Below are 26,514 nucleotides of genomic sequence, written 5' to 3'. Positions count from 1 at the left end.
AATTTTGTAAGTGGGACAAGTGAAAATAAATGACAGATTTGGGTCCCTTAACATCTATTGTAACCATATAAATAGTAAGAAATTCCCTCTGACATTGTTAAGTGTATTGTATATTTTCTAAGATGAATGATAGGAAGAGACTGGAACCTCATAATTAGCAATGACAGTATGATCTCCCAGACTAATATTCGGTTGCAGATGGAACATTCAAGAGAAAAAACAGTCTTAAAAATAAAGCAAAAGCAGTTCTGTATTTTACTGCTCATTAAATGTCCATCTTTTTGCTTGTCAATTACTTCTACATACTGTTAATACGATTATGGTTGTCTTTGATTTAATGCATTATTTTATATTATTAATCAATAATGATTAATACTAGTATGTGTCTGTCTGTATGTGTCTGTCTATCACATTTCATTTCCCATTGAGCAGTTTACAGTCTTCATGAGACAATGATGGAATACACAAAGATGATATGAAGTGCTGTATTCAAAATAACAGAACTACTAAAACAAAAGTTTAAATTTCAACTGTCTTGGCCCTTCTTTTACATTTTTCTGACTATAACAAAAAGCAAAAAAAATGGTAATAGTTACAGCTCTCTAGTTGCATTGCACAGGTCTGGACATCCATCGGGAAGTTTTTCAAGTCCATTGGACAAGACAGGATAAGAGTCAACCTTAAAAAAGTCAAATCATAAATACTGTGTTAACAAACTATATAGAGAATTGTAGTTAATCAGAGCATTGAACATCCTTAAACAAGAATGGAACTGTTAACACATCATTATCACACACATTATTTTACATAACAAAAAGATCCACAATGGAAACACATTTCTGTACATGATAATCAAAAACTCAGCTAGCATGTAAAACCTGCTGATCCCTACAGTATATTCAATTCAGTCAAAACATTATTAACTACTACATCTTAGAGTGTTTTTTAGAAACACATTTTTTATTTAAATGCCCAAGGCATTTTACAGGGAAGATACCATTAATGGAACAAGTAATAGGTTTATTCCACGCTGAAAAGAAGAAAGAAAACACAACGTCTGCTCACGCCTGAAGAAGGCTCCAAGGCCAAAACATTGTGTTTTCTTTCTTCTCTTTTCAGCAAGGAATAAACCTGTTACTTGTTCCTTTGCAGCCTATGCATGCTGACGCAACTACCCACCTGAGCTACAGATACCACTCATTATTGCTTTGAATTCAATATACAGTCTGTGGAAATCTAAAACAAAAACTGACTGGATTTAGTTTTTGTCGGCGCAACAGTGTCCCTAGGGTTCAAGTTCTGAATATGTAACTGAAAGGTGGGGCTCTCCAGTTATACCCTTGAACTTTACTCAGATGGTAGCAGTAAAGTGTTCAGTTGTATAAAATACATGAACACATATGTAATCTGCTGGATACAAAAGTGTCTGCTGAAGAAAAAAAAACAATAATTACTTTCAGAAAAATAGAAGGATAGAATTCTGGTCACATCAATGTACTGCAACAGCTCTGAACTCAAATGATGAAATTCAGAAATGTCATTGACTGTAAACATACAGTAACTCCAACAGTGACACCTAACAGAGGTATAACCCGTTTGTTTAAGAAAGCACAGGGACAAGAGACAACAAGTAGTAAGTGAATAGTCATCACAGTGAAGTGCAGTACCACTGACATCTGATTTACAGTAGGATCACTAATCTTCAGAATTTGTGTCAGTTATATACTGTATACGTAACATTTTCAGGGATAATGAAACAAATATGAGTGAATCTTGTTACACACAGCATATTCCCCATTAGAGTTCACAACCATGTAAGGCAAAGCTCCCAATTCAAGGTTTTCCTTGGGGCAGGTTATTTTCACAGATGGAAAGTAGCCACTATCTCTGAAACTAGCATAGTTGTTCATTCCAGTTTCCTCATTCCTCTTTTTTCTAAATAAAGAATGAAAAAAAATCACACTGAAAATATATTGTAGATTATCAGTGGATAGCCTTTAATATAAATAAGAGTGATCATGTAGGACCAAGTACTGTTGCTTTATTTCACAAAAAAAAAGGCAAAGTTAACATTCAAGAACTCTTTAAAATACAAGTCACAAGCATTTATGAAGATGGGGAATTGTGTGCAATATGCTAATATAAATCATAGACAAATACCTACACAATGCTGCTGTTTAACCAGAACTATCCTCTTATTTGCTTGCAGGACTCCTGACAATTTAAAAGACTACACCAAAACAAACATATGATTTACTAGCCAAGAAAAATTGATGCATGTGCCAAACAACAAGTGAAATAAGGATCTCATTGTTAGCATAGAGACAAATGTTTGAAAGATGTGTTTTTCAATTTGTTCTAATACTGTCTCCACTTCAAGCACAACAAGTCTAATAAATACAAGTGATAATTGCACACATCCTCCAGTAATACAAATCCAGCCATTGTGGCTTGGACGATTGGACACATAGCTGGCAATCTGGTCTGCAGAATTCCAGTCTTCACACATTTACCTAACCGGTGATTATTGATGAGAACTGATTCCCTATATCCACCCATCAGAAATCCACAACTACAATTACCCCACTCCAGTACAAAACAGTAATATGAATTAGTTGAAAAAAACACATAATCAATACTTAATTTAGCTGCAGAACATGAATCTTTTGAAAGACTAGTATGTTTGAAAGGATTTCAACATACTCTATAATGAAAAAATGAACACCGAAATAATATCTAACAACCTGGTTTCAGATGTCATGTTTATACCTTTTATTCTTCTCATATGCAATTATATATTGATTAATTCAGTCATATACTGTAGCAACCAACAAAATCAATATCGTCCCATGCTTGCAATGTCACTGAATTGATTCCCTGTTTATAAAATAACTAATTATACAGAGCTTTTTTAGTTAGTTTAGAACAAGTCTTTATTTTAATGGCATTTAAAAAATATGCATTCCATAAGAAGCTGAAATAACCAATGAATTGAACAAAACTTTTTATGCTTGATTTCTTGATTTAGACTGTTAACGATTATGCTGGCTGAATTTTACTGTACCGTTGATGTATCTAATTAATAAAGGGAAGCATATTCATCCCTGATTAGAAAATCAGTTGTATAGCCACTAGTAGAGCTTCTAATTTCACCTGTTTCCAAAAATAAAACAGTATTTGGAATTAATTCTACCTCCTAACTCACTGGTCACAGAGGGAACAGAGAACAAACAAATTGAAGGTACTGTAAAAACAGTCACCAAAGACTTGTTATCTTGGTTGGGATTCATTCTCCTGGCCTCTTTCTTATGTACTAACCTGTATGTGATGTACAGTAGATCAGCGGATTTGGTTCCATTTAACCAACCGGTTCCATTAAATTAATGGGAGCTAAGCATTTTTTCCCATTCTTAATCACAACAGAGAATTAACGGACAGAAATTTGATTTGAACAGATCAATGCAAACAATTAATTACATATGTAAAACAAGAAATATTTGAAATATTTTATCCAGCACACAAAATCTGATATTCAGATTTAATCATCTGATATGTCAGCGTGCATTCACTAGTATCGAATGCTATTAAAAAAGAATCTTGAAAAGCAACAAAACAGAAGATTAAAAAAAAAACACAGCCACTGTATTTAAGCCAAAGTAATTTGTCTTCATACCACGGTTCTTGCGAAGCCTTGATTTCATGGGAATAGCCCTCGTTGGCATAAGCTGACAGGTAAACAGTATAAAAATATTGCAGCCATATCTCCTACAGATAGTGACATTCTTTCTGGGAAATTGCCCAGTGTTGCCCACAATTTTTGTTCCTCACTAGTTTTACAATGCAGACCTCTTCATCCCAGAAGTGATTGAATCTATTAGACTGGGAGACAGTTTTATTGTTGTTACCAGAGCAGCCTTTTCATTCTTTCCATACAAATGCTCCAGACTGACTTAGTCCTTGACTAAAAACAAGACTGCTGCTCAGGTGCAGAAGTGGTTCTGTTCAGATTGCAATAATCCTTTCAAGGCTGAGCTCTTGAGAAGGGAAGTCTTTGATGAGGGAGTGCTTCTTTTGAAACACTAAAAATCCTATCATAAAACTGAAGGTACTATATACTTTGGAGGGTACAGTAAAGTGGTTGCTTTAGCACATGTCTGCTAATCTAAACACTGTTTTTCTGCATTACAAATTAACTGAAACTTGTACACATTGGGGTCCATGCTTTGCAGGAATGCAGTTCTTTTTGATTCAGCAGGTTATTAATAATGCAGCAAAGAAGTATAGAAATCAATAACTTTGTTACATTTTTTGTGCCTCTAGGGATGCTCTGTGCAGTGGTGGAAAAGCTGCTTTGTGTTTTTAGATATCCCTCTAACTGCAGCTTTAATATTTTATTTTAAACTAAGCAAGGTACTGCACATTAGAACAGAAACACATGGCAAATATAAAATTAACTCTCCTCATACTGTTGAACAATTGCCATAAGAAGCACTCTCAAGAATTTTCTCCATATACCCAGAAATAAAAGTGATCTTTTTAACCTCTTTTTAAAACAATAAAATACTAAAAAAAGGCCAAAGGAACCTTGTTCTAAGATTAGTTAGGCAACAGATCCAGTTGTAAGAAGGGAAAATAAAAAATAAGCCACTGTTTCCCTTGTCAAAGAAATAACACTTTCTAATGTAACAGCAGTCCTAAGGAACAACTCAGCTTGGAGACCTGTGAGTCACAGAATTGCCAGGGATAGAACCAAATAAAAGGTGTAGATATTTAATTCAGACCACACAGCCAGCTTTTCAGACACTCTTCAGTCTTCACTGAAAAGAGTTAACATATATTAAGGCAAGCTTTCTTGGTTTTACTCATAGATGGTTTTTCATCTCTTCTTGCCTTCTGACTATGCTCTAAACCATTGTTCTTCCAGAATGATTTGAAGGGCACAAGCAAACTTTTTGAATAGACCTTTATTAGCAATTTACTTCTGGTACATTTCACATGGTTCTACCACACAGTAAGAGTAAGATTATTTTGATTACATTACACATGATGATCTTCCCACCTTCCCAGTTCCTGATGATGAGAAGCAAAACTATAACATAATGCTAACCACTGTGGTTGACAGTAGGGATGGTGTTGACTGAGTGATGAACTATGTTTGGTTTGTGACAGATGCAACATTTTGCATTTGCATCCAATTTAGACCTCTCTGACCACAAACTGTTGTGTTAAATATTTGCAATATCACTTAAATTCTTTGTTGCAAACTCCATGGAGGGTGTGAGATTGGTTTTCCACTCTGCCATACTGCCTCCTTTCTGGAGTGACTGGCAGATTGTTCTCCTCTGAATATTTTCTCTCATCTAAGTGGCTGAACTCTGGGATTCTTTCAAAGTCGTTGTTCTCGTGGTGGTTTTCCCAAGCAGTTTCCTTCTTGTCTGGCTGCTCAGGCTGGAGGAACAGCCTGATCTAGACAGTGTCAGCACGTCTTCCACTTCTTACTGATGGACTTCAAATGCTCAAGGAGATATTAAAGGTCTTTTATACCCTTCTCCTGGTCAGTGCCTTTATACAACTTTACCCCTGGGTTTTTCTGAAAGCTCCTTGGTCTTCATGATTGAATATTTGCTAGAAATTTATGACCTGACTAAGGGGACTTAAAAAGACCTGTGTATTTATTCTGAAATCATGTGAATCACTATTATTGCATACAGAAGCCACACAGTTGTATGACTTGTTAAGGTAATGTTGTGCACCTGAATTATTTGAATTATTGCCACATTGAAGGATTTGAATGCTAATGTAACTTTTACTTTTTTACTTTTCTTTCATACTATTTATTTGTTTACTATTTTTTAGTTTTCTACTTTTAATGTCGCATGTGGGTTGTGTATATGATAAATATCAATGGCTACTTTAAATTTGAAAGCCTTAAAGCAAAAAATTGTGAAAACTGTGCAAGGGTCTTGAAATTTTTTGCAAGACATAGCATGTAAACAGATATGGAACTTGGCCAGGCTCCAACTACTGTGTGTTGTAAAACCACAGTTTACAGAAATTGCTCTAAATATGTTGGCCAGTTTCCAGTCTCGCCATCATTATGTTAATGAATGTGAAGAAAAGGGTGGCACATTGGTACAGTTGTTAGCAGTGCTGGGGTTCAATCCCTGGGCTATTATCTGTGGTCCCATGGTTTCCTCAGGGTTCTCTGGCTTCCTCCCTCAATCCACAAACATACTGATAAGTAAATACTTCTATGAAAATTGACCCTAGGTGTGCATGTCTGTTTCTGCGTGTCTGCCCTATGATTGACTAGCATCCAGAGTGTATCCTCTCTTACACCCATCTCTTACTGGGATGGACTCTAGCTCCTCCAGGACCCTGAATTTTAAGAAGGAGTTAGAAAATGGATGGAGAAGAAAGGCAATTGGTCATTGATCAATCACTGACAGCAAGCCTTCCCTTTGCTGATTCAACCAACTGAATTTAATTTTCTGAGGTATTGTTTTAGATTTTTAACACACATTTTTTTAGGATTGATCAAACAAGTTTCTTATTCACTTGCCTAAAACCAGTCTTCAGTGTTTCATTGAAAAAGAATTGAACTCCAGACATTTAGTATAAATAGTGGATGTACAGGCAATTTGTACAGCAGTACTTCAGCACTAGAGTTTAGTAGTCATACACTTTGAGAGAAATAAGTGTAGTTGCAGTGAAATTGACTTAATTCACCTTAGTGCTCTTCTGGAGCCTTTTCTGAATTAAAATATACATGAGGAAATATCTTGTCAGAAGCTTGTAAATTGTCTTAAATGGTATAACATCTTACCACAGCAATTGATTTAACTAACACCAACTCAAAATAGCTTAAGTGCTCTCGATATAAATACTGTATTCATCATACGGTTATTACTTCATTATATAGAAGGTACTTCATATTAGCTGTAGGTTTCACTTTAATATTTCAATACTTATAATCATTTTACAAATGCAACAAAATTCTTAAGCTACATTCTTATTCTACAAACCAGACAGTTGTGCCTTTATCAGTGCTGCCACAAACAGCTGAGAGATCTGTGTCACGATTCATAGCTTCTCCCGTAAGCACCCCGGCATTCCCACGCGTACTAAATTCCACACACGCTCATCCAGGAACTAATTATCTGACCATGTCTCTCTCTCTTCAATAATTAAACACTCTTCACAGGCTTACCTACCTTCACTATTGAAAAGTCTTCCACAGCTTTCTCTTGAGCGCGCTACTATTCTCGACCTGACTCCTTTGCTTACCCACCTGGTTCTCCTACTTTTGACTTCGTTCTTGCCTTACGACTTGGATTTGGAATATTGGATTTACTTTTGCTCGTACTACCTTCCTCATGGCTTCGCACAGGGGTCCAACAAATCCTGATAATCTGTACCTGTGAACTATGACCATTTAGCACACTCTCAGACAAAGCCTAATGGTTTTGTACTGGACAAATGCATAAAGTGCTTTTAAACAACCACATTCAAGAAAAAATATCTTCTCTGCACTACATCTGTGTAAGTGGCATTTTTATTGCCCTTCACACACCCTTGACTGCACTCATTTGCTCGTTGGTTTTTGTAGTAAATTAGACTGGCTTCAAACACATTCTTCTAAACATCCTGTATTTTGAAATTGGCAAAACATAGTGTTAGGGGAAATTACTTTAAAAAAGGAATCCACTAGAGTTGCTTGGGTAATGTTTTTAATTAAAAGGAAGCTGGGAGGAACTACTTTTAAGAGGAAATGTCTTATTATGTACTGTAGTTGTTGTGCACACATTACATGGATCTCTTTTACATGGGTGAAGTTTTAAAATATTTTAACCCAAATTCTTGTTAATTTTCAAAAGAAATCTCTTCCACAAGTAATATCTAACAGTAATGGATTACATTTCAAAAGTTGCTTTCCCAAACAGAGATACATGATTCATGAGGGAGAAGGCACATGTGGCACATGCACAGTAACTGATAAATGTACTTCCGCTTAATATATTAAGGAAAATGTCACAGGTCATGAAAACTGGCCCAAAATTATATTATGTAATTGAAACCTATTTAGATTCTGTTAAAGGTGTGGTCAGTTTTGGTTCAGTTACAATCAAAGGAGAAGTAAAGCAGCAGTGTCTTTACCTGCAGTTTACCTGCAGTTACCTACCAGTGGTTGTGGTCCTACGTTTTGGCCTGTGGTGTATGAAAGGTATGGACCTCTCTCTGAGGTGACTACATACTGTAACTACTGTACATGCCAGTGAACATGTCCTTTCAACAGGACGAGTCTCTGTCTTACTGCTTACACCATCCCTAAATCTGAAAAATACTGCAACGCAACTGTTACGATGTATTGGCCATCAAAGCCAATGGCTGTCCCAGTGACTATTTGAGATTCATTGTGTTAACTATTGCATACAGTATTAACAAAGTCACGGGTGGGTGAGCAGAAGCCAAACGCTGCTTCACATTAATTGGAATCTTCCAAAACTCGTGATCACAACATCTCAAACTGTCTGAGCAGCCCACCTGAAGTGTTGTAGTAGCTATCCCATCCTAATTACCAATCAAATCTAATTGATGACTCATTGTTAGGTGTTGCTCATTATTAACGTTATTTTGTGCTCTTGACACATCCCTAAAAAGCTAAAAAAGTATGTTTTGTTCTAGAATTCTACAGATAACTACAAAAATAATTTGTAGTGATTTGTAGAAAAATGAAGAACAGAAAGTATTTCGATCACATTGACATAAACCAAAATGACTTAAAGATCCTAGAATACAGTATATGACTATAGAATTGTTTTTTAATAGAAGAAGTAGAAACCGAACATGGCTGTGCAATACAGAATATAATAAGCAGAATTGGATAACATAGTTTGTGTCATCACAGTGATTTCTTAAACAAGAGTGCTTCCTTACAATTGTACAGTGGCCTTAGAGTGCAGCACACACTTTAAGAAGGAGCACACACGGTGCACCTCTTTTTTCTAGTGTGCGTTTTTTTTTATAGTTTGGGCTGTACTTCAAGGCCACCATACAATTTAAAGGTAGGTGTATTAAATGCTCAATTCATAATTTTTTTCAATATATAGTATAGAGCATTTAATTTAGAAATGTAAAGAAAATAGAAGCATGGTCACCATTATCCTAACAGTTTTTCCCACTACAGAAATCACTTATTTGGTAGTTTGTTACTGTGACTCCTTGTTTTTGACACAAGATGGAAATCAAGGAAAGAAGAAACACATTTCAGTGGCTCATACAGAAAACTATCATTCACCTGCAGGGAATGTTCAGAAGAAGGTACCCAACAGGGAATAACTACATGTGCAGTAGTTGTATAAAAAAATCTTCTTAATTTATTTACATGGATAAACACTTAGCCTACAACATGTCAACATGTTTTTTTAATCTGAAATATGTATGTCGCATCCAACTTCAAATGTATACATTATCTGGATACTTTCATTTTGACATACAGTATGTACCATACTATTTCTTTTTACAGAACTATACATTTAATAGTCATATTCTGACAACTTTTGTTTTTTTCATGCAGTGGACAGATCCTTTCTGTGCCTTCTAATACACTGTTGCTGCACTTTGTAATTGTAAATTCACACAGAAAGTACAGCCATTCAGGTATACCATTAGCTACCTACAGTACGAACCATGTCCAACAAAAATGTAACATTGTGTCTAGGAAAATCTGCAAGAGATTAGACAGATTTTATAGATGTATGATATCTAAAAATCCCATTATTATTTGTAACAGTCTTGTACTGTTGATTTGTGCATATTCCAGTCACTGTTTATAAACCCAAATCATCCGTATACACTTCCATCTAGCTTGAATTTTCAGTGCAACAATCAGATATTCTCATCAATACAATTTTCTTACATTAAAACAAGTAAGAAATGTTTTGCAAATGGAATTGTAAGAAGCATTAGCTATACATGACAGAACAATAACTTCAACAGTGCATTTGCATTGACATCTCATTTACAACATAGTGCTTAATCACTGCATGCAGCAGAACAGCACCTGTCCAGTCAGCATGCAAAAAAAGAAAAAAAACTCTCAAGTCTTAGACCATTTTGAATTTGCTCAAGGATTTCACAGCAGAACACATTGCTCACCTGATGCTGTACAGAACATTGCCATCCTTGAAAATCCTCAGTAGCTTGTTGTCTGTTGTAACATCATGGAAGTTGGCCCCTTTCTCATTGGCAAAGAACAAGTCAGGCTTCCAAATAGAGTCTAGCATAGAGGGGTCCAGATCCAGAGAGTCATCGGGGTATTCACTGTAGGCCAAGCGTGGGTCATTCCACTGCTGCCTCAAGAATATGTTCACCCTGTAATCCTGGGAAAATACCAAGCATTACATCGGCTGTCCTGACTCTCAGCAGCACAAAGAGATTCTCAGTGTGCAAACAGAAAACTGAATTTTAGACTGAGGGTGAAAAATGACTTTAGTCAAACATATTGCACAAGCACTTCAGGTTATAACTGTATATATGTGTAGTTATATCTCAGATGTAATTATATATCAGATTAGCCAGGCACTTTTTTTTTCATCAAGGTATTCTTATACTTTAGATGAGGGATTCCCAACAAAATATGAGCTACTCCCAATCTGAGTTTCCTGACCTAGGGTCTACTAACTTTCATTCCAGCTGAGCTATCAAATACAGAACCAATCCCTTAATTAAACAAATACCCTGAATCATTTGAACTCTTTGTTTCCGGCTCTTACAGAGCCTCTGATTTCAAATGATCCATTAGATTTTCTAAGACCTATGTATGTGCTGCTTTTAAGCAGTTAATAAGAGTATGTTCTGGTTAAGACAAATTCTAACTGGTACAAAGACCAGCAAATGTTGGGGTCATAAAAAACATTGAGAAATACAGTCTCTACTGAGAATCATGATTTCTAGACTGCCTTTATTCAGCAAGACATTGCAAACAACAAGTACTGCAACTAAGGAGGTGACCTTTGCCTTCATTGATATACAATGAATAAGAGAAAAGACTGAATGGTACTTTAGTTATCTAATCTTGGACAGAAGGGACATAGTGGATTCTAGTCTCTTCATATCAAAAGCTGTAGCATGCATTGCATAGCCCACATCAAATGGTGCTCTTTAACAGTCTTTTTTCAAATTTTCACTTCAAATTGCCTTGTTTTTCTAACCGGAAGAAGTTACTCTGCATTATTTTGTAGAAACAATAATTTCCATATGTTTGTTTAGAGCAAAGGTCATCACAGTAAAACAAAAACAAGCATTTTGTTCAGATTTCAAGAGAAAACCTTTTTTGTGTTTTGAAATGCACTTTCATCTCTACAAAGTGCACTTCACATCATTAAATGACGTGTGCAAAAGTGCAATATGTAGGCAATTCCATTCAGAATGCTAAATGTAGTTTTATTTCATGTTGAACACACTGATAATGTTTCATGGCTACTTCAAACATACAAGTGGAACAGAATGGTATGCAAAACATTGAAGTAATGAACAACAAATTAATTTACTGCTTATATGTTTTAATATTGCCTGTGAGTAGTTAAAATCCTTAAAATGATTTTGTAACATTTAGTTGTAACTTGTAAACTTTGTAAAAATATTGCAAGTATAGAGTCAAAAAAAAAATGTTATCCAATATCCGAGAAAAACACTGGCAGGTCTGGAGACAGGGATTAAGTGTGCAAACATTTCTGAAGATTGAAAAAATGATTCAGAGAATCCAGCCCTGTGGAATACTGTACCTTTCAGTGCACAGTGACAAGATTAATGTCAATTTTAAAAAAGCAATTTTCTCCTGGAATAAGCCCTGCTAGTATACCTTGTGAAAAAGCATGTACTGTAAACAAAGTGTAAAATTATATAAGAAATAATTACTTAGTGCTGGAAAAGTGCTTAGTGTTAATTTATTTTCATTGTGTTATTTCTTAATTATTTAGAATTGTTCCTAGGTACGGTATCAAAAAATAAAATGTCGGTCATTTCTAGATTTCTTTTCTTTTTAATCTTTAAATGAATTATTTTGGAAAAAAAGAAACAATGTCCTAATCAAAAACAGAGATGTCTTTTAAATGTTAAATACATTTAGGAAGTGTTAATGCTGTATTGGTCAGCTGCTATAATCAACTCGTAACAGCAAGTGAAACTGCATAAATTCCCACATGAATACTGTATATACCCTAGGTTTGATCCATCTGTGTTCTGGAAAGTAAATACATTTTTTTTAATTCACTATATCCCGGAGTTGAATTAAAAATATATTAACTATAACATAGATTTTTAGGAAACAATCGTCTATTTAAGAAAGATTACAGTCCAAGCGAGAGGATGCCATTTGGTCGAGTTAATTCCTAGTAGCTAAATGGTGAGAGGATCTCATCCAAACATTTCTTGACAGAAGTCAGGGTATTGGCTTCAACAATTTGGCTGGGCAGCCTGTCCCACATTCCCACCAATGATTGTATAAAGACGTTCTTCCTGTTCTCAGTTTTAAATACACAAGAAATATAATTTTCACCATAAAAAAGTAAACCTCTTATGGATGTCAGATTACCACAATTACCAAAAAGCCTTAATATTACAATTATTGCCAAAATGCAGATATTGTGACAGTCCAGCCTGTGACTAACTATGGAAAGAGGGGCAATACGTATTTTTCCTGTGTTTTTAAAATTGAAAGTTGAGTTGGAAATTGTTTGGAGACAGAAAAGTGTGAGGATTGTTTGTGCTCAGAAAAGGTTAGACTGACTTATCCGTGGTAACTGCAGAGCTGTGTTTTGAAGGACTGATTGTTTTAAATTGTTTTAAAACCTCTCTTTATGTTCGGAGACAAAATCATTTTTTTCCTATTCAGTTCTTCAGCCAGAGATGTGCAAGGCCTCAATTTATGCCTCCAGATTTGTGATTTCCTTCATGTTCTCACATGGTCACCCTCTGCAGTGAACTGACCAAATATAACTATTGTTGACAGGTCTTAAAATGTGCTTTACAAAATGTACTTTGTTAAAATAAAATCCCCCAAAAGTAGGCATATTGCTAATTTTATTTATTTTATATTAATAAGCAAACCTATGAATAAGATAAAATAAGCAACATTAAATTGGTTTTAAAAGCTTTTAAACCACGTTGTTCATGTGTTCTCTACAAGCAGGCTGTCAAAGGACTTCTGAAACAGAGAGCTCTGTAATTATTTCACTGAACTAGTAGGATTTGCTAAATAATTGAGGGAGTACTGGAATTCCCACAGAGGAACGATCAGTGTGTTCTGCTAGTTGAGACCCATATCGTAAAATAGACCTATAACGTAAAATTATTATTATTCTAAAATAATAAAATTTAAAAAAGTTATTGGCTTAATTGTGCTTCCTAAAATGGGAACAACGGTCACTTTTTAATTTAATTATTCTGTTATACATGAGAAAAAAAATATTTTGAAAAATTATATCACATAAATAGATTCGAATGCAACTGGTAATTGGACAATGGAATGTCTTTAATTTCGGTTGTTTTATTACTGTGTTCTGTGAAGGAACTAAAAAACAATTAACTTTGCTTCATAAATAACTCAAAATAGACCAGAGATTTCTACAGCAGTTCTAATAAAGCAAGTGGAGATTTATCATAGTATTATGCCCAAAAGATAAATATTCTTTCATTATTAGTTAGTGTGTAGTTGTGAAGAAATAGGTTTTGAAATGCAGTTAGTATTGATTCGTGCAGGTGGTTTTATTGAGATCCATTATATGAAGTCTGTAGTGTTTCCCAGAAACCACTGCCTTTTCAAATCATCTTACAGTTCAATCACACAGTTTATTGGAAGCTCCAATTGATTGTTTAAACTGAGCAAATATAACACCCTCATTTGATTTGGGCATTTCTGTAGTGAGTTTCTTGAAGGTTCAGGGAGTAATCTTTTCAGGGATCTGAATGTTTGCTTTTCAAGTTGTTGGTGGTTACTGCATTCGTAATGCTGGTTTGATAGCATTTTAGATCAATTCTACTTTGAGTTACAGTTTCCCATACTGAAACATATGTACTTAGTATTTAAATTACAACCCTTACTCAAAGATGGTAACAACTACAGGAGAGACAAATTAACTGACAAAATGTATAGTGTAATCTGTGCCCATATTTTAATTCTTAGTGGCATGACTATTAATTCTCAGTAGCCGAATATTTTGTCAACCACTGAATAGTGATGTATACAGTAGTTCCATACCAGCCATAAGGCATAGTGCAGCCAATAAACTGTTACAAGTCCTAAGGTTAAAATTTTAAAATTTATTTGCTGTTTTTTTTTAAATTTGTTGGTAATCTGGGAAAGACAGCAGACCTTCATATAATGGTCTGCATGACATGTCCAACTCACCATTGTAGTTTCAGCTATTGAACCAAAGCTGTTGATAAATATGTTGCAGGTAACATTAACAGGAGGACCTGAAAGTTGAACAATAAATAACACATTTATGTTTTTCATAATACACAAGAAAAAGTGCCAGTGGCATCACAACACTTACCATTGTTGTCTCTGTGACAGATCCAAAACTGTTGATAAAAATATTGCAAGTAACGTTTACTGGAGGACCTGTGGAATGCAATGAGAATGTTGCAAGATGTGTTGGAGAAAAGTGACATTTGCATTTGAACTGCAATATCAGATATATACACTATACAGTATAGTATAGCAAGAGGTGCTTTTATAAATTTAATTAAAATTCAATAATGGCATTTTGGCTAAACAGCATTAATTTCTGGATAGTCCTGTGTAAATATTTCCCCTTTTTTCAAGGTATAGTAGGTCCACACCATTTGAGTACTGCAATTAAGGACTTTCTCTTTAAAAAAACACCAAATCAAACAACAGTGAATGTAACATATAAAATCCTGTTATTTTACGTGCTTTGTTCCTTCTCAAAATTGAAAACATTGCAAACAACTTTACATTAAATGATCAAATTTCTTATTAATTAATAACTTTAAAGAATATGTTCGGGAAAATACGTTGATAGATTTGAGAGTTGCCGAAAATTTTTAGTTTTTCATGTAAATATTGTATAATTATAGATACATAGTAACTAGAACATTAATTGAAAAGTTAATATTTTTGTTTTTTTTTATTTAATCTACACTGACTCACAGCATTTATAGCAATGCTTACCGAATGCCAAATAATGTCAAATAATGTGAAGTGGCCAATGAAAATGAATCATAATATAATACAAGCTGTACAGTATAAATAATAAGAGGTCAAATGTACAGTACATACAGGAATCCTGCAATTTCCCTCACGGGATTAATAAAGTATCTATCTAAAAAAATATTTGTATCTAAACATTGAACCTTTCACCTGCATTCTTTTTTGCCCATTTTCAACTAGTTGAGACCTTTTATTTATGGATTGAAAACCAAATTGCCAAAACATCTCTGGAGATTTAGATCTAGTCTCTAGGTAATGTACAAGCTATTCTAAAAAGTCACACCTTCCATAAAATCACATTTTCTGATCAATCTGTGTAATCCCTGCCAGAGGAGCATTTACAGAATACTAACTACAATGGTGTGAATACATCTGATGCTTGGATTTTTTAGACATTAATTGAGATCAATGTCTTAAAAATGTCTGTAAATCTTTCTGTTATTTTGTTTATTTTTCCTGTTTTAACAGGGTATGGATACATTTTAAGTGCATTGTATTTGCTTCAGTTTTGTCAAGTCTTTTATGAGTGGCTGTGTATTACCCTCTGTTATGCAGTATCTAATGGTTTTTACCCCTATTCAGTTAGTAGAATACCATTCAGGCCCTGAAGAGTTTATCTTAGATGCTTCTAATACCTGTATCACAGTTTCATCTAAGCTAATATTATTTAATACAGAAGTGTGTCTTTCCTTGGCCTGAGGCATGTTATTGATTTCTTCCTTAGAAAACGTGAGTCAAATATTAATTTACCATAGTACATCAGCCATTTCCCTTTTCTTGTCTTGAAGTTTCCCATCTTTATTGGTGAAATGCTTTACTTCATATTTTATTGTTCTTCTGGTGTTGTAATATTGAAGAAAAAGATTTTATTGATTTTAGCTGCCACTACAATCTTATTCTTTACTTCTCTCTTGGCCTTTCTAATATTGCTTTTTACCCATGCTTGAAGTTCATTATATTCCTTTTCTTTAACTGGATTCTGCTTTTTTTTTTGGATGTCTAACTTATTATAGATTCATACCTGGGATGTGAGGAAAGGTTTTTTGGGGGGATAAAAGTCAAGTAGAGAAATAAAAATATAGTTTTCAGTAATATTAAAAAGCTTATAGTTTTTGATCTCCAAGATTTGTTTGCATTAGTTCAATATCCTTTTGAAAACAACACTGTCATCAAAAACAAGACTGATCTTTTTTAAAAAAAAACAAAAAAATTATAAAGTTAAATTTCCTGTGCAGTTCTGATATTCTGATTCTTAATGAAATATAAGGAAGTATACATTAAAGGAAACATTTAGTTTAACAGTTTAAAATTCTTGCTACAGTCTTAAGTTCTGAAGTTGTATCATTCCATTTCATGAACACTGATTGAATGTCCATCACAATCAAAATTAACAGAAATAAAGCACTATGCTGCTGAAAAATATGTTTGTTAAGATGTGTTTGATTCACCTTTTAATCAACATTTTATCCTATTTAAACTAATTTACTAAAATTTGTGTCCAGATTTCTGTTTAATGCCAAAAGAAAACAGTGTAAAACAGAATGTCTGTACAATGTACTGTTGAATATAGGTCCTTCTCCAAAGCTGCAGTGATTGCTTCAGGTCTTACAATTGAGTGGCTCCTTGTACTCTGCATTCAGAGAGCCCTTTATCTCCTGTGAAAAGGTAAGAGCAAGACCAGGACTTCTATAAACGTCACTGGCAACTGAACTTTGTAAGAGCCTGGATGTTCACAAAATGCAAAATAAATTCCTTCATAAAAAAGTGATGTACATATGTGAATATGAAATGTACTGATTATTTCAGTTTTAGCTTTTCACTTATTTTCACTAGTGACAGTACAGTACAACGGCAAATAAAAAAACTCATCGTAATAGGATCTCAGTTTAAGATACTGTACAAAACTCAAAAATATACTTGAAGCACAAAATATTTTGCCACGCTCAAGGAATGGAACATATTGCAAGATTTAAACTATTCTGAAAAGGAGGTACAGTAACCCTGGTTCAAACACCATTTGCCTTCATCTTAACTTATATTTCAACCATCCTGTAAAAACTGGATGTACATTTTTTTGATAACATAATCTCATTATGACAGCATGTATCTTGCTCCAAACAACTGCTGTTCAATACATCTAATAGTATAATAAAAATCTAGTAAAATACTTTAAAAAAATCTTTATCCAATAATTAGAATTTTTATCTTCATAAATACTTTTTATGATTTGATTATGTTTGACAATACACATCTTATTCATGGATTTTAATAAAACTCCTCATGGCAAAAAATCTAAAAGAAAAGTTTGAGTTTATTTGATAGATTCAGCATCCTGAAGGATGTCACACTTTTATAAGTCTGTGTATTTTTACACACTAGGAAAAATAAATAGGTGGTACAACTTACTGTATCATGGCCATAAAAATTGTTGGAAAACAGACTTTGACCTTTTTCATTGCTGCAGGCAAGATTTGATCAGATACATTTAAGACATTAATTGTGCTTACAAGCCTACAGTAATGGGAAGGACAGTGATTTCATCTTTGCATTTGCCTCTTATTAACAATATTATGGCAATTACTAAAGTATAAATTGTACTGGCAAATCCTGCCCTAATTTTCTCTTTAGTATTCTAGTACCTGATTGTTCCTCAAATGCATGAGTGCAGAAAGAAAACTATAACAGTCATCGGTAATCCAGCCTTTAAGTGAACAGATTCTTCATGGATTACAGTTACCAGGATTTATATTAATGACCAACAGGGCAGAAAATCCACTTGAAGTTTCAAGTTCACTTTTCATTTTCACTTTTTCTTCCATACGCAGTTGACAATTATTTGGTCTATGAATTTATCCACCATTATTCCCAGGCTACTTCACCTCTGACTGTTCATGACACACCTTTGAAACTGCGTAATTTGATTCTGTAGGTCCTCCAAGGAACATTTCAGTAACAATATCTCACCTGTGAATGGGCAATGTGTGTTACTTTCTCTGGGTTTTGCCTAGAAGATCTCTCAGTATGAATAAACCATTTGAATAACTAAAGAAAGACAGAACAGTGAAAGACATCATATGATTCCCCCAGGCACTGTGCTAAATTTAACCCTTCTGAGAACACCAAGTGATCCCAAAGTACTAAACATAGGATTCTTGTCTCAAGCTTAGTCAGATAACCTTATCTGATCATAAAGGAATGTTACTCAGTGTTTCAGGCTTATATCAGTATCAGAGGCCCTGCGAAGACACTGTGCTTCATCCTACTGTAAATTGCTAAATTAAAAAAATGCTTTTGGGGAGGTTTTTCATTTTATCTTACCAATGGTGAATCTTCTAGGCAAACCAAGACAAGAGGTTACAACTGATAGTAAGCAGAAAAGAAACATAAATACATCATTTTGAAAAATGATACATGTAAACAAATCAGAAAATTAATTAATTGGATGATAGAATGAGCTGTAGTGAGAATGTCTTGATCATTGAATATTGCTTTTAGTTAGAAAATCCAGAATAACTGAAGCATAAATGATATCAAGGAAGAGAGCATCAGTGAATGCACTTGTGTTGTCTATCTCATACTGCCCTAGGAAGCAGTCAGGTCTTTATCTCAGGATTATGTCCACACCACACCACCATGAATATTCTTTGAAAGAAAAACCGGTGAAGTGAAACAGTTTCACTACACTGGCATTGACACAGCCAGGATACCTACACAATCATCAGAGATCCCTGTGCTTCTGTTAATTTTTTTATGAACTAAAGCTGAGTAACATTTTCATTTTGAGAAGCATAATAAGGAGGCTTTGCATACAGGGACTAAATTAACAAACTACATCTATCTTATGAAACCAAGGGAAAAAAATTGTTTTTACAAGTGTCTTCACAGTAAAATTGTTTCTCTTACTAGTGTTATTAATGTTCCTCAAAGAAAAGTTGTTTAATTTCAATATTATCACATTAAAGATGCTGAACTACAGATTAAAAAAACATGACATTTCTTAATGTACATTCCTAGCTGAATCAAAGATCCATTTTTATCCACACCAGATGCTTTACAATTAAATTTAAAGGTGTTGAAATCATGACGTAACTGTGTGTTAATAATCAATTAACCCAGCAGGACATGTCTGTCTTGCAATTATGGCTTTTTATTTTTATAATCATTTTGAATACAACGATTGCTGAACAATTAAAAATGGTATCCCTTACCTCTCAAACCTTCGTAATTGCATCACAATATATCCCTTGTCCACAGTGTATACAGTATATGCAAAGAATAGAGAATTCCCTAGCCGTTCCCTGTTGGTAATGCACCATCAATATCAAAATGTCAATTTCCTCAAGGCTAAGGCTAAGCTTTGTTGATCAGGCTGACTCCCATATTGCATATGCACAGTGTTATCGTCACAGGGGTCAGTAGGCTGGAAGAGTGCCTTTGCTATTCCTTTAACTCATCAGGCCTTGCTGTCTGATTGCATTACGTGTTTCAGAATGTTTAACAGTTTTGTATTCTACTCCATTGTGCTCACAACAGTGGCTTCAGTTTCAACCCCAACAATTTGTCTAGTAGACAACAGGACAAAAGAGACCACAAAAGACAAATTAAAATCACATTGTTATTTAAAATTAATAACTTTGGCACTTTCACTGAAAACGTTATATCAGCTTATTAGTTCTATGAACACTTGTAAACTTGTTTGTTAAAAAATCCTCATTCCACTTTATTATAATTTGAATAGCTCGGTATACATGATTTCTCAGAAAGTATAAATTCATTCCTTCACTTGCTAGAATAATAGCAGATGGAGATAATGAAAAGGATCAAATAAAACCCTAAATCTAAAATATATAAGAAAAAAAATTAAAACACATTTACTCATTAAAACCTTCCATGGCTAGATTAATTCTCAGTTCCCAAGAGACAATACCTTTTAGAAAACTACATCCATTAGTATTTCAGTAGCTTGGTCAAATTCTAATAATGATGAAACACGTCAGGCTGAGCTCATTCTGCCTGAGAAAATGACAGAGCTGGCAGAAGATCAGCATTGTCACACACCCTCAGAGTTGTGAGGAATGAACCAGGGTGGCAGCTGTAAGGGTGAAGCTGGACTGGAGGAAGGGGGGGTAGAACAGATGTGCAGGGTTGTGGGAAGCCAGGGATCGTTTATACTGTATATGAGGGTGTGGAAACGTGACATTAGAATTTGACCTCCTCCCGATCTTGTGTTAAAAAAACACCATTAAATGTGACATTCTCAGGTTCACAAAAAGGTTAGAAAAACTGCACATGTAATGAAATGTGTCAAATCGCCTGTTCATGTAATAAGTCTAGTTGCTGGCCTAAATGAAATTTGACAACAGCAGGCAATATCTGTTTTCATTATCAAGACGTCATCAAAGCTGTGTACATTGAATGTTGCAGTATAATTTGAAGAAGGCAAAAGGAAATGCCTTGGTTATGTACCAGCGTCTCTGTGGTGTATATTTCTTGTCCTATCAGATGGTCAGATATTAAATTCTGAAGGCATTGGAAACCTCTTTGATAATGGCTGTAACGAGACAAGAACGATTGTCTCTCTCTTGTCTAACATGATTAACAGACAACTTTTATTCAAAGTTTGTGGGCAAGAATTAATCACAAATGAGTCATTTAGCAGTGATGCATACAGTATATAACTGTCATTGTTCTACTTGTGATTTGGGATGGCTAAGTATACCTATGATTTCTGCCTATTTTGTGGCACTTACAATTACTGACAAATAAAAAATAATGGCTGTACAAAATATTTTCCATATCAGTAATTTAGAGATTTCATAATTTTCAGTGTTAAGATTATAGTGATATTATTTCTTGGTTATTGACATTTTTTTGGAATTGATTTGAATGTTTATAAAAAGTTTGCGTTTATAGATTATAGATTTTATATATATACTGTAGATTATTCTCATAATGACAAAGGTTATCTTCCTTAAGACTACACTGATATTGCCTAATTTATTTTCTTGATAACCAATGTAGATTCTGGTCACACTGTGCAATTATATTTAAATTTTCAACAGTGAAGAGTAACAGAATTGAATTTAATAATGCATTACATTTAATTTAATATCATATCAGTATTTGTTTAAAACATGTAATAGGTTTATTCCATGCTGAAAAAAAGAAGAGAGAAAACACAACATTTCGGCCGTGGAGCCTTTTTCAGATGTGAGCACCTGAACCTGAAGCTCACACCTGAAGAAGGCTCCATGGCTGAAACATTGTGTTTTCTCTCTTCTTTTTTTCAGCATGGAATAAACCTATTACTTTTTCCTACGCATGCTGATGCAGCTACCCACCTGAACTACTTTGTTTAAAACATGACTATTTTCTTGCATTTAGTTGCATCTTGCAACTAAAAAAACATTTAAAAAAAATTTTGTTACCTTTAAAGTTTGGTCGTATTCTTGCATCATAACCTGAAGTTCTACCCATTAATTTGTCCAAAAAATCAGAAGGAGACATGGCTGAGGAGGAGCTTTTTCCTGATGGTCTTGAATCATGCTCCTTAGCAACTGCCACTCTGAAGAGAAAAACAAGATAGGATTTTATCATTTTCTTACCTTGAGTATATACTGTTAATATTTATGAAGCTGGATTATAAGATTTCTGAGACTCAGGTCATATATTCTTACACTTGGCTAATATTTAAACTGTAATAATTAAGAACATGCATATCTGATGAGTGGTACTAATAAAGCAGAGCTTAGTTAGATGTTTGAAATTACCATGAATAAATAAACTTGATTTTCACTGTTACACTGAGATAAGTAAATCAATAAACAGTCAACAAATTGCAATGTCAAGAGATCCTTTTGTGTCATGTCTGTGTAGTCCTGTGGAAACCACACAGAAGCACTCTCATCATAAACATTACATAAGAAATAAGGTCTGGAGATCACTGATGTTACTGTTCTATTGTATGAAACCTTCAAATCTCTCTCTTGTAAGTGTGAGAGTTCTGGCCACACGGAGTTTCTTTCAATCATCATCATGTACTGTATAACACCCCAACAAGTTGTATTCTTATTAAATTACACCGGCTCCTCCTAAAGACAGCAGGCAGCTGCCTAGCTGACGCTTAAATGGCTTCAGGACTGTGGTAGCAGAATGTTCCCCTACATCCAGTTAATATATTTAATTCTCCTTTAATTTGAACAAACCTCCACAAATGGCTGAAAGGAAAGACTTCACAAATCCCAGCACACACCTTCTTGTACAACTGGATGGATGTTAGAAAGTAGATACTAGTTGGGCTTGCAGTTTGAGCCTACTTTGTCCATATTCTTGGTTCCTACAAACTACCCATTATATATAGTAAGTATATGTAATGGAGATAAACATGATATACATGTGTAAATATGCAAAGAAACAAGTAATAGATTTATTCAATGCTGAAAAAAAGAAAGAAAACTAAACGTTTCGGCTGCGGAGCCTTCTTTGGCTGTTTATATACAGTATATACTGTATCATATACAGTTCTAATACTGCTTAATGATGATAATAATAATAATAAACTTTATTTTATATGGCGCCTTTAAAGGTGGCTTCTCAAAGTGCTTTACAGGATGACAACAACAATAAATAAGAAGAATACACAAGATAAAACACAATTACAATATATAGAGGAGACCATGGATGGTGGTATTAAGAAAAGCAGAGGGGTGAAGAATGGAACCAGTTAAGTAAAGGCTTTTCTGAAGAAGAGGGTTTTGAGTCTGGATTTGAAGGAGTTTAGAGAAGGTGACTCTCTGATATCCTTGGGGAGAGAGTTCCAGAGCTTGGGGGCATAACAGGAGAAAGCCCTGTCACCCATACAATGTAGTCGGGCTTGGGGGACAGGAAGGAGAGCAGAATTAGAAGAGTGAAGGTTGCGAGGTGGGGAATAGGGTGATAATAGTTCAGACAGGTACTGAGGTGCCAAGCCATGCAGAGCCTTATAGGTGAGCATGAGGATTTTAAAGTCTACACGGAATTTGACCGGAAGCCAGTGCAAGGACTCCAGGATAGGAGTAATGTGAACACTTGCACTAGACCTGGTCAGGATTCTGGCTGCTGAATTTTGGACATACTGCAGTTTGTTCAGAGTAGATTTAGATACCCCAGCGCGTAGAGCATTACAGTAGTCAATTCGAGAGAACACAAATGTGTTGATCAGCTTTTCAGCCACAGTTAATGATAGCATAGGGCGTAGTCTAGTGATATTTCTAAGGTGAAAAAAAGATATTTTGACAGTATGCTGAACATGCGGGTCGAATGCTAAGCCAGAATCAAATATAACCCCAAGGTTTTTCAATTTTGATTGAAACTCAAGTATAGAACCATCTACAGATAGGGTTACAGGACTGGCTTTACTTCGATGATGGGGGGTGCCAATATGCATGACTGCAGTCTTGTCGTAGTTAAGATGAAGGAAGTTTTGAGTCATCCAAATTTTTATGTCAGAGATGCAATTAGATAGAATAGAAACAGCCACATCAGTGTCAGGTTTGGTATGGATGTATATTTGAGTATTGTCAGCATAAAAATGAAAGTTGAGGCCATGTGATCTTAAAAGCTGACCAAGTCAGAACATGTAAATGCTGAAGAGCAAGGGGCCCAGTATTGAGCCCTGAGGAACACCAGACTTAACAAGACCAATTTCAGATCTGAAATTAAGAGAGACAAAGTGACAGCGATCAGTGAGGTAAGATTTGAACCATTTGAGAGCAGTGTCAGAAACTCCAGAAAGTCAGATGTTATGGTCAACAGTGTCAAAAGCAGCACTGAGATGAAAAAGGATGAGACTCACATTTAAAATGAAAGTGCTACAAAAAAGGGTTTATTTTGCATGTACCAAATCTCTATCATTCATTCACTTTGACATGTTGTGTTCCTCTTGATCAGAGACTCTAGCATAATGTTAAGATCAGAAGAAGCAAAAAATACATATGGTGACCTAAATCGGGTGCTTTGACAACAAAATGATCAGACATCCTTAATGATATGCAGAAAAAAACATTATTACTCTCTTCTGTTGCAAACAATAGATAAATCAGTCTGTATTCCTGGAAGAAAATATACAGTATATCTTTCAGTGTCTCCATTTGTTCTTTTATACTTAAGACTATTCTGATTTTGAGGCAACTCAAGGTGTTGCTACAACTACATCAACATAAAAAAGGGAATCTACAGTATATCCAGTGCAAATCATGTTACAGCACAGTAAACATCATGCTGGCATGGGAAAATCATGATTTTAAAGGCTTTTCAGAATTTATAAGGGAAATATTTTGCAACATTTGTTTTTCATTTGACATCTTTGGGTTCTGTTATGGGTTTAAAATGACAATAAATAATCAAAACTAATTAGAAGTTATTAATGTATTGTACTATATGAAGTATGACTGAAACATATTAGGTTTCTCTGAAAAAACACTAAATTATTTTAGCACATACATTACTTTATTTCCCGTATGTAATACATTTTACGTATAATTGCTCCGTGTAAGAACTGCTAGAGCAAAGCAGCGCTTTAACATCGACATTCTTTCACTATAGTAAACTCCTGATGGACACAACACTCAGCTCCATTCGTATTTAAATCGCCTTACAAACAATGCTGTCAGAAAGACTTTCATCCGGAATGTACCTAGGTGCATAAGAGAGTCAATTAAATCAATCAAACTAAATCAGAAATCAAACTAAATGCAAACAGCATGAGAGAAGGCGCAAGTTAATTGACCGCGTATTCGGTAGGAAACGATATCATCGTTTCCTACCTTAAAAAGGTCGTGTGTTTATCTGTTACGACAAACAGCTAATGCATTTTATAACAAAGCGCTTTACCATTGTTGCCAGCTGTGTACATCGATTCCAAGCGCATTTCCAAAATTATTGTTAACCGACTCATTGAGAATAAAACGTTTAGACATCCTGGACTGTTTGAATAAACATAAAAACAATTTCGGCTGCATCTAAGAGAAGCGAGCTCTCTCCCTTAACCCTGTACAAACAACGTTCCCTTTAGCCAGTGCCAGAAAGCACTGAGCTTGTCCAAAAGGCTCCTTATAAACACCTATACGTATGTACAGTATACGTATGTATCGCTTTTATGTGATATCAAGTTATCCCGCACATGTGTTCGTATTATGAATCAAGAAAACCAATGCAAAACAAAAATCATTTTGCACGTAGAATTTCGTGCCTAAAGATACGCTGCTGTGCGACACAAAGGAAAATAAATCTAAACTTCCGAACAGACTACTTTAAGATCAACATACCTGAAGTTGTTGGTCTCTAAGAAACATGCAAATAAGGTCGTCAGGATTTTGACAAGCGGACGATTCATTCCTCTTGATTTCTTTGATTGTTTGCACACTTCTCTGAATTATTCCATGGGAGAATGTTGATCAAACGCAAGATCCACAAGCCAAAATTGCTTTCTTTAAAATCAAAAGGCAGTAAGACTTTTTTGTGAGCGGCAAATAATGAGCAGGAAATAATATGCCAGTCCTTAGAATCATAGTTCTGTTTAGAGGAAGACTGATACCCACGTAAAGTATGGGGAGAAAAAAATATGTACACACACATGAATTGAGAGAACTGAATTCTCTCCTCCAAAAGGATTTTTAGCACATGGTGAATGCAATTGATCATTTAACTGAAGAATTATAAATAATTAGCCATCAGCTTTTTTCCACTCAAGTAGCATTATTATTTTTTGAAAAAAAAATCAAAAGATGGAGTGTACAGCCCAAGAATCTTTGTTTCAAAAGATGATCATCTACTGCTGGAATGAGCGACGTGCGCTCAGCTCCGCTGATTAATTTCAGCACTTGGACAGCTCCGGCTTTTTTGGTCCACGCAGGCGCAAAGACACTGGTGCCGACGACGTGAGCCGATTTTTAATATGGAAATATAAAACTGCCATGAGCCGTTACTCCAACTACAAATTCAGTTTTCCACTTTTTTTCGACTATAAAACGGAAGTTATTGTGTTAAAAAATCCAGCTGGGCTTGGTACAAAAACCGGTCAGAATTATATGAAACACTTCAGTACTTCTATAACACTACGTTTTATACATGAAAAGCAACAGAGATATTATTGTTAATCGAGGGACATATTTTGTCCAGTATCATGCTTGCAAGAATGTATAATAATTTATATTCTGGGGAAAGAAAAGTTTTAAACTACCTCCAAAATAATGTAAGCTAGTTGACTGTTTTGGCAAAGTATTCATTGTTGCGAATTT

General features: G+C 34.8%; 1 protein-coding gene across 3 annotated transcripts in view; it reads right to left on the bottom strand.

Moving 5' to 3' along the window:
• glra2 (glycine receptor, alpha 2) overlaps positions 1-26,108 on the bottom strand; it is a 38,693-nt gene extending 12,585 nt beyond the window's left edge. The window contains exons 1-5 of one of the 3 annotated variants that reach the window (XM_015361760.2): positions 25,543-26,108; positions 21,667-21,803; positions 14,411-14,478; positions 10,159-10,382; positions 597-679 (exon numbers count right to left, since the gene is read on the bottom strand). In XM_015361760.2, coding sequence (XP_015217246.2) covers positions 597-679; positions 10,159-10,382; positions 14,411-14,478; positions 21,667-21,803; positions 25,543-25,610 — 580 coding nt within the window. In that variant the 5' untranslated portion in view covers positions 25,611-26,108. Of the gene's footprint in view, positions 1-596; positions 680-10,158; positions 10,383-14,410; positions 14,479-14,558; positions 14,627-21,666; positions 21,804-25,542 lie in introns of all 3 variants that reach the window. The other 2 variants (XM_006637907.3, XM_006637906.3) reach the window with 2 other exon arrangements.
• Between the last annotated feature and the right edge of the window lie 406 nt (positions 26,109-26,514).

Source organism: Lepisosteus oculatus, chromosome 13, assembly GCF_040954835.1.
Source record: "Lepisosteus oculatus isolate fLepOcu1 chromosome 13, fLepOcu1.hap2, whole genome shotgun sequence".
NCBI classification, from domain to species: Eukaryota; Metazoa; Chordata; class Actinopteri; order Semionotiformes; family Lepisosteidae; genus Lepisosteus; species Lepisosteus oculatus.
This window is presented reverse-complemented; position numbering and strand designations above follow the sequence as displayed.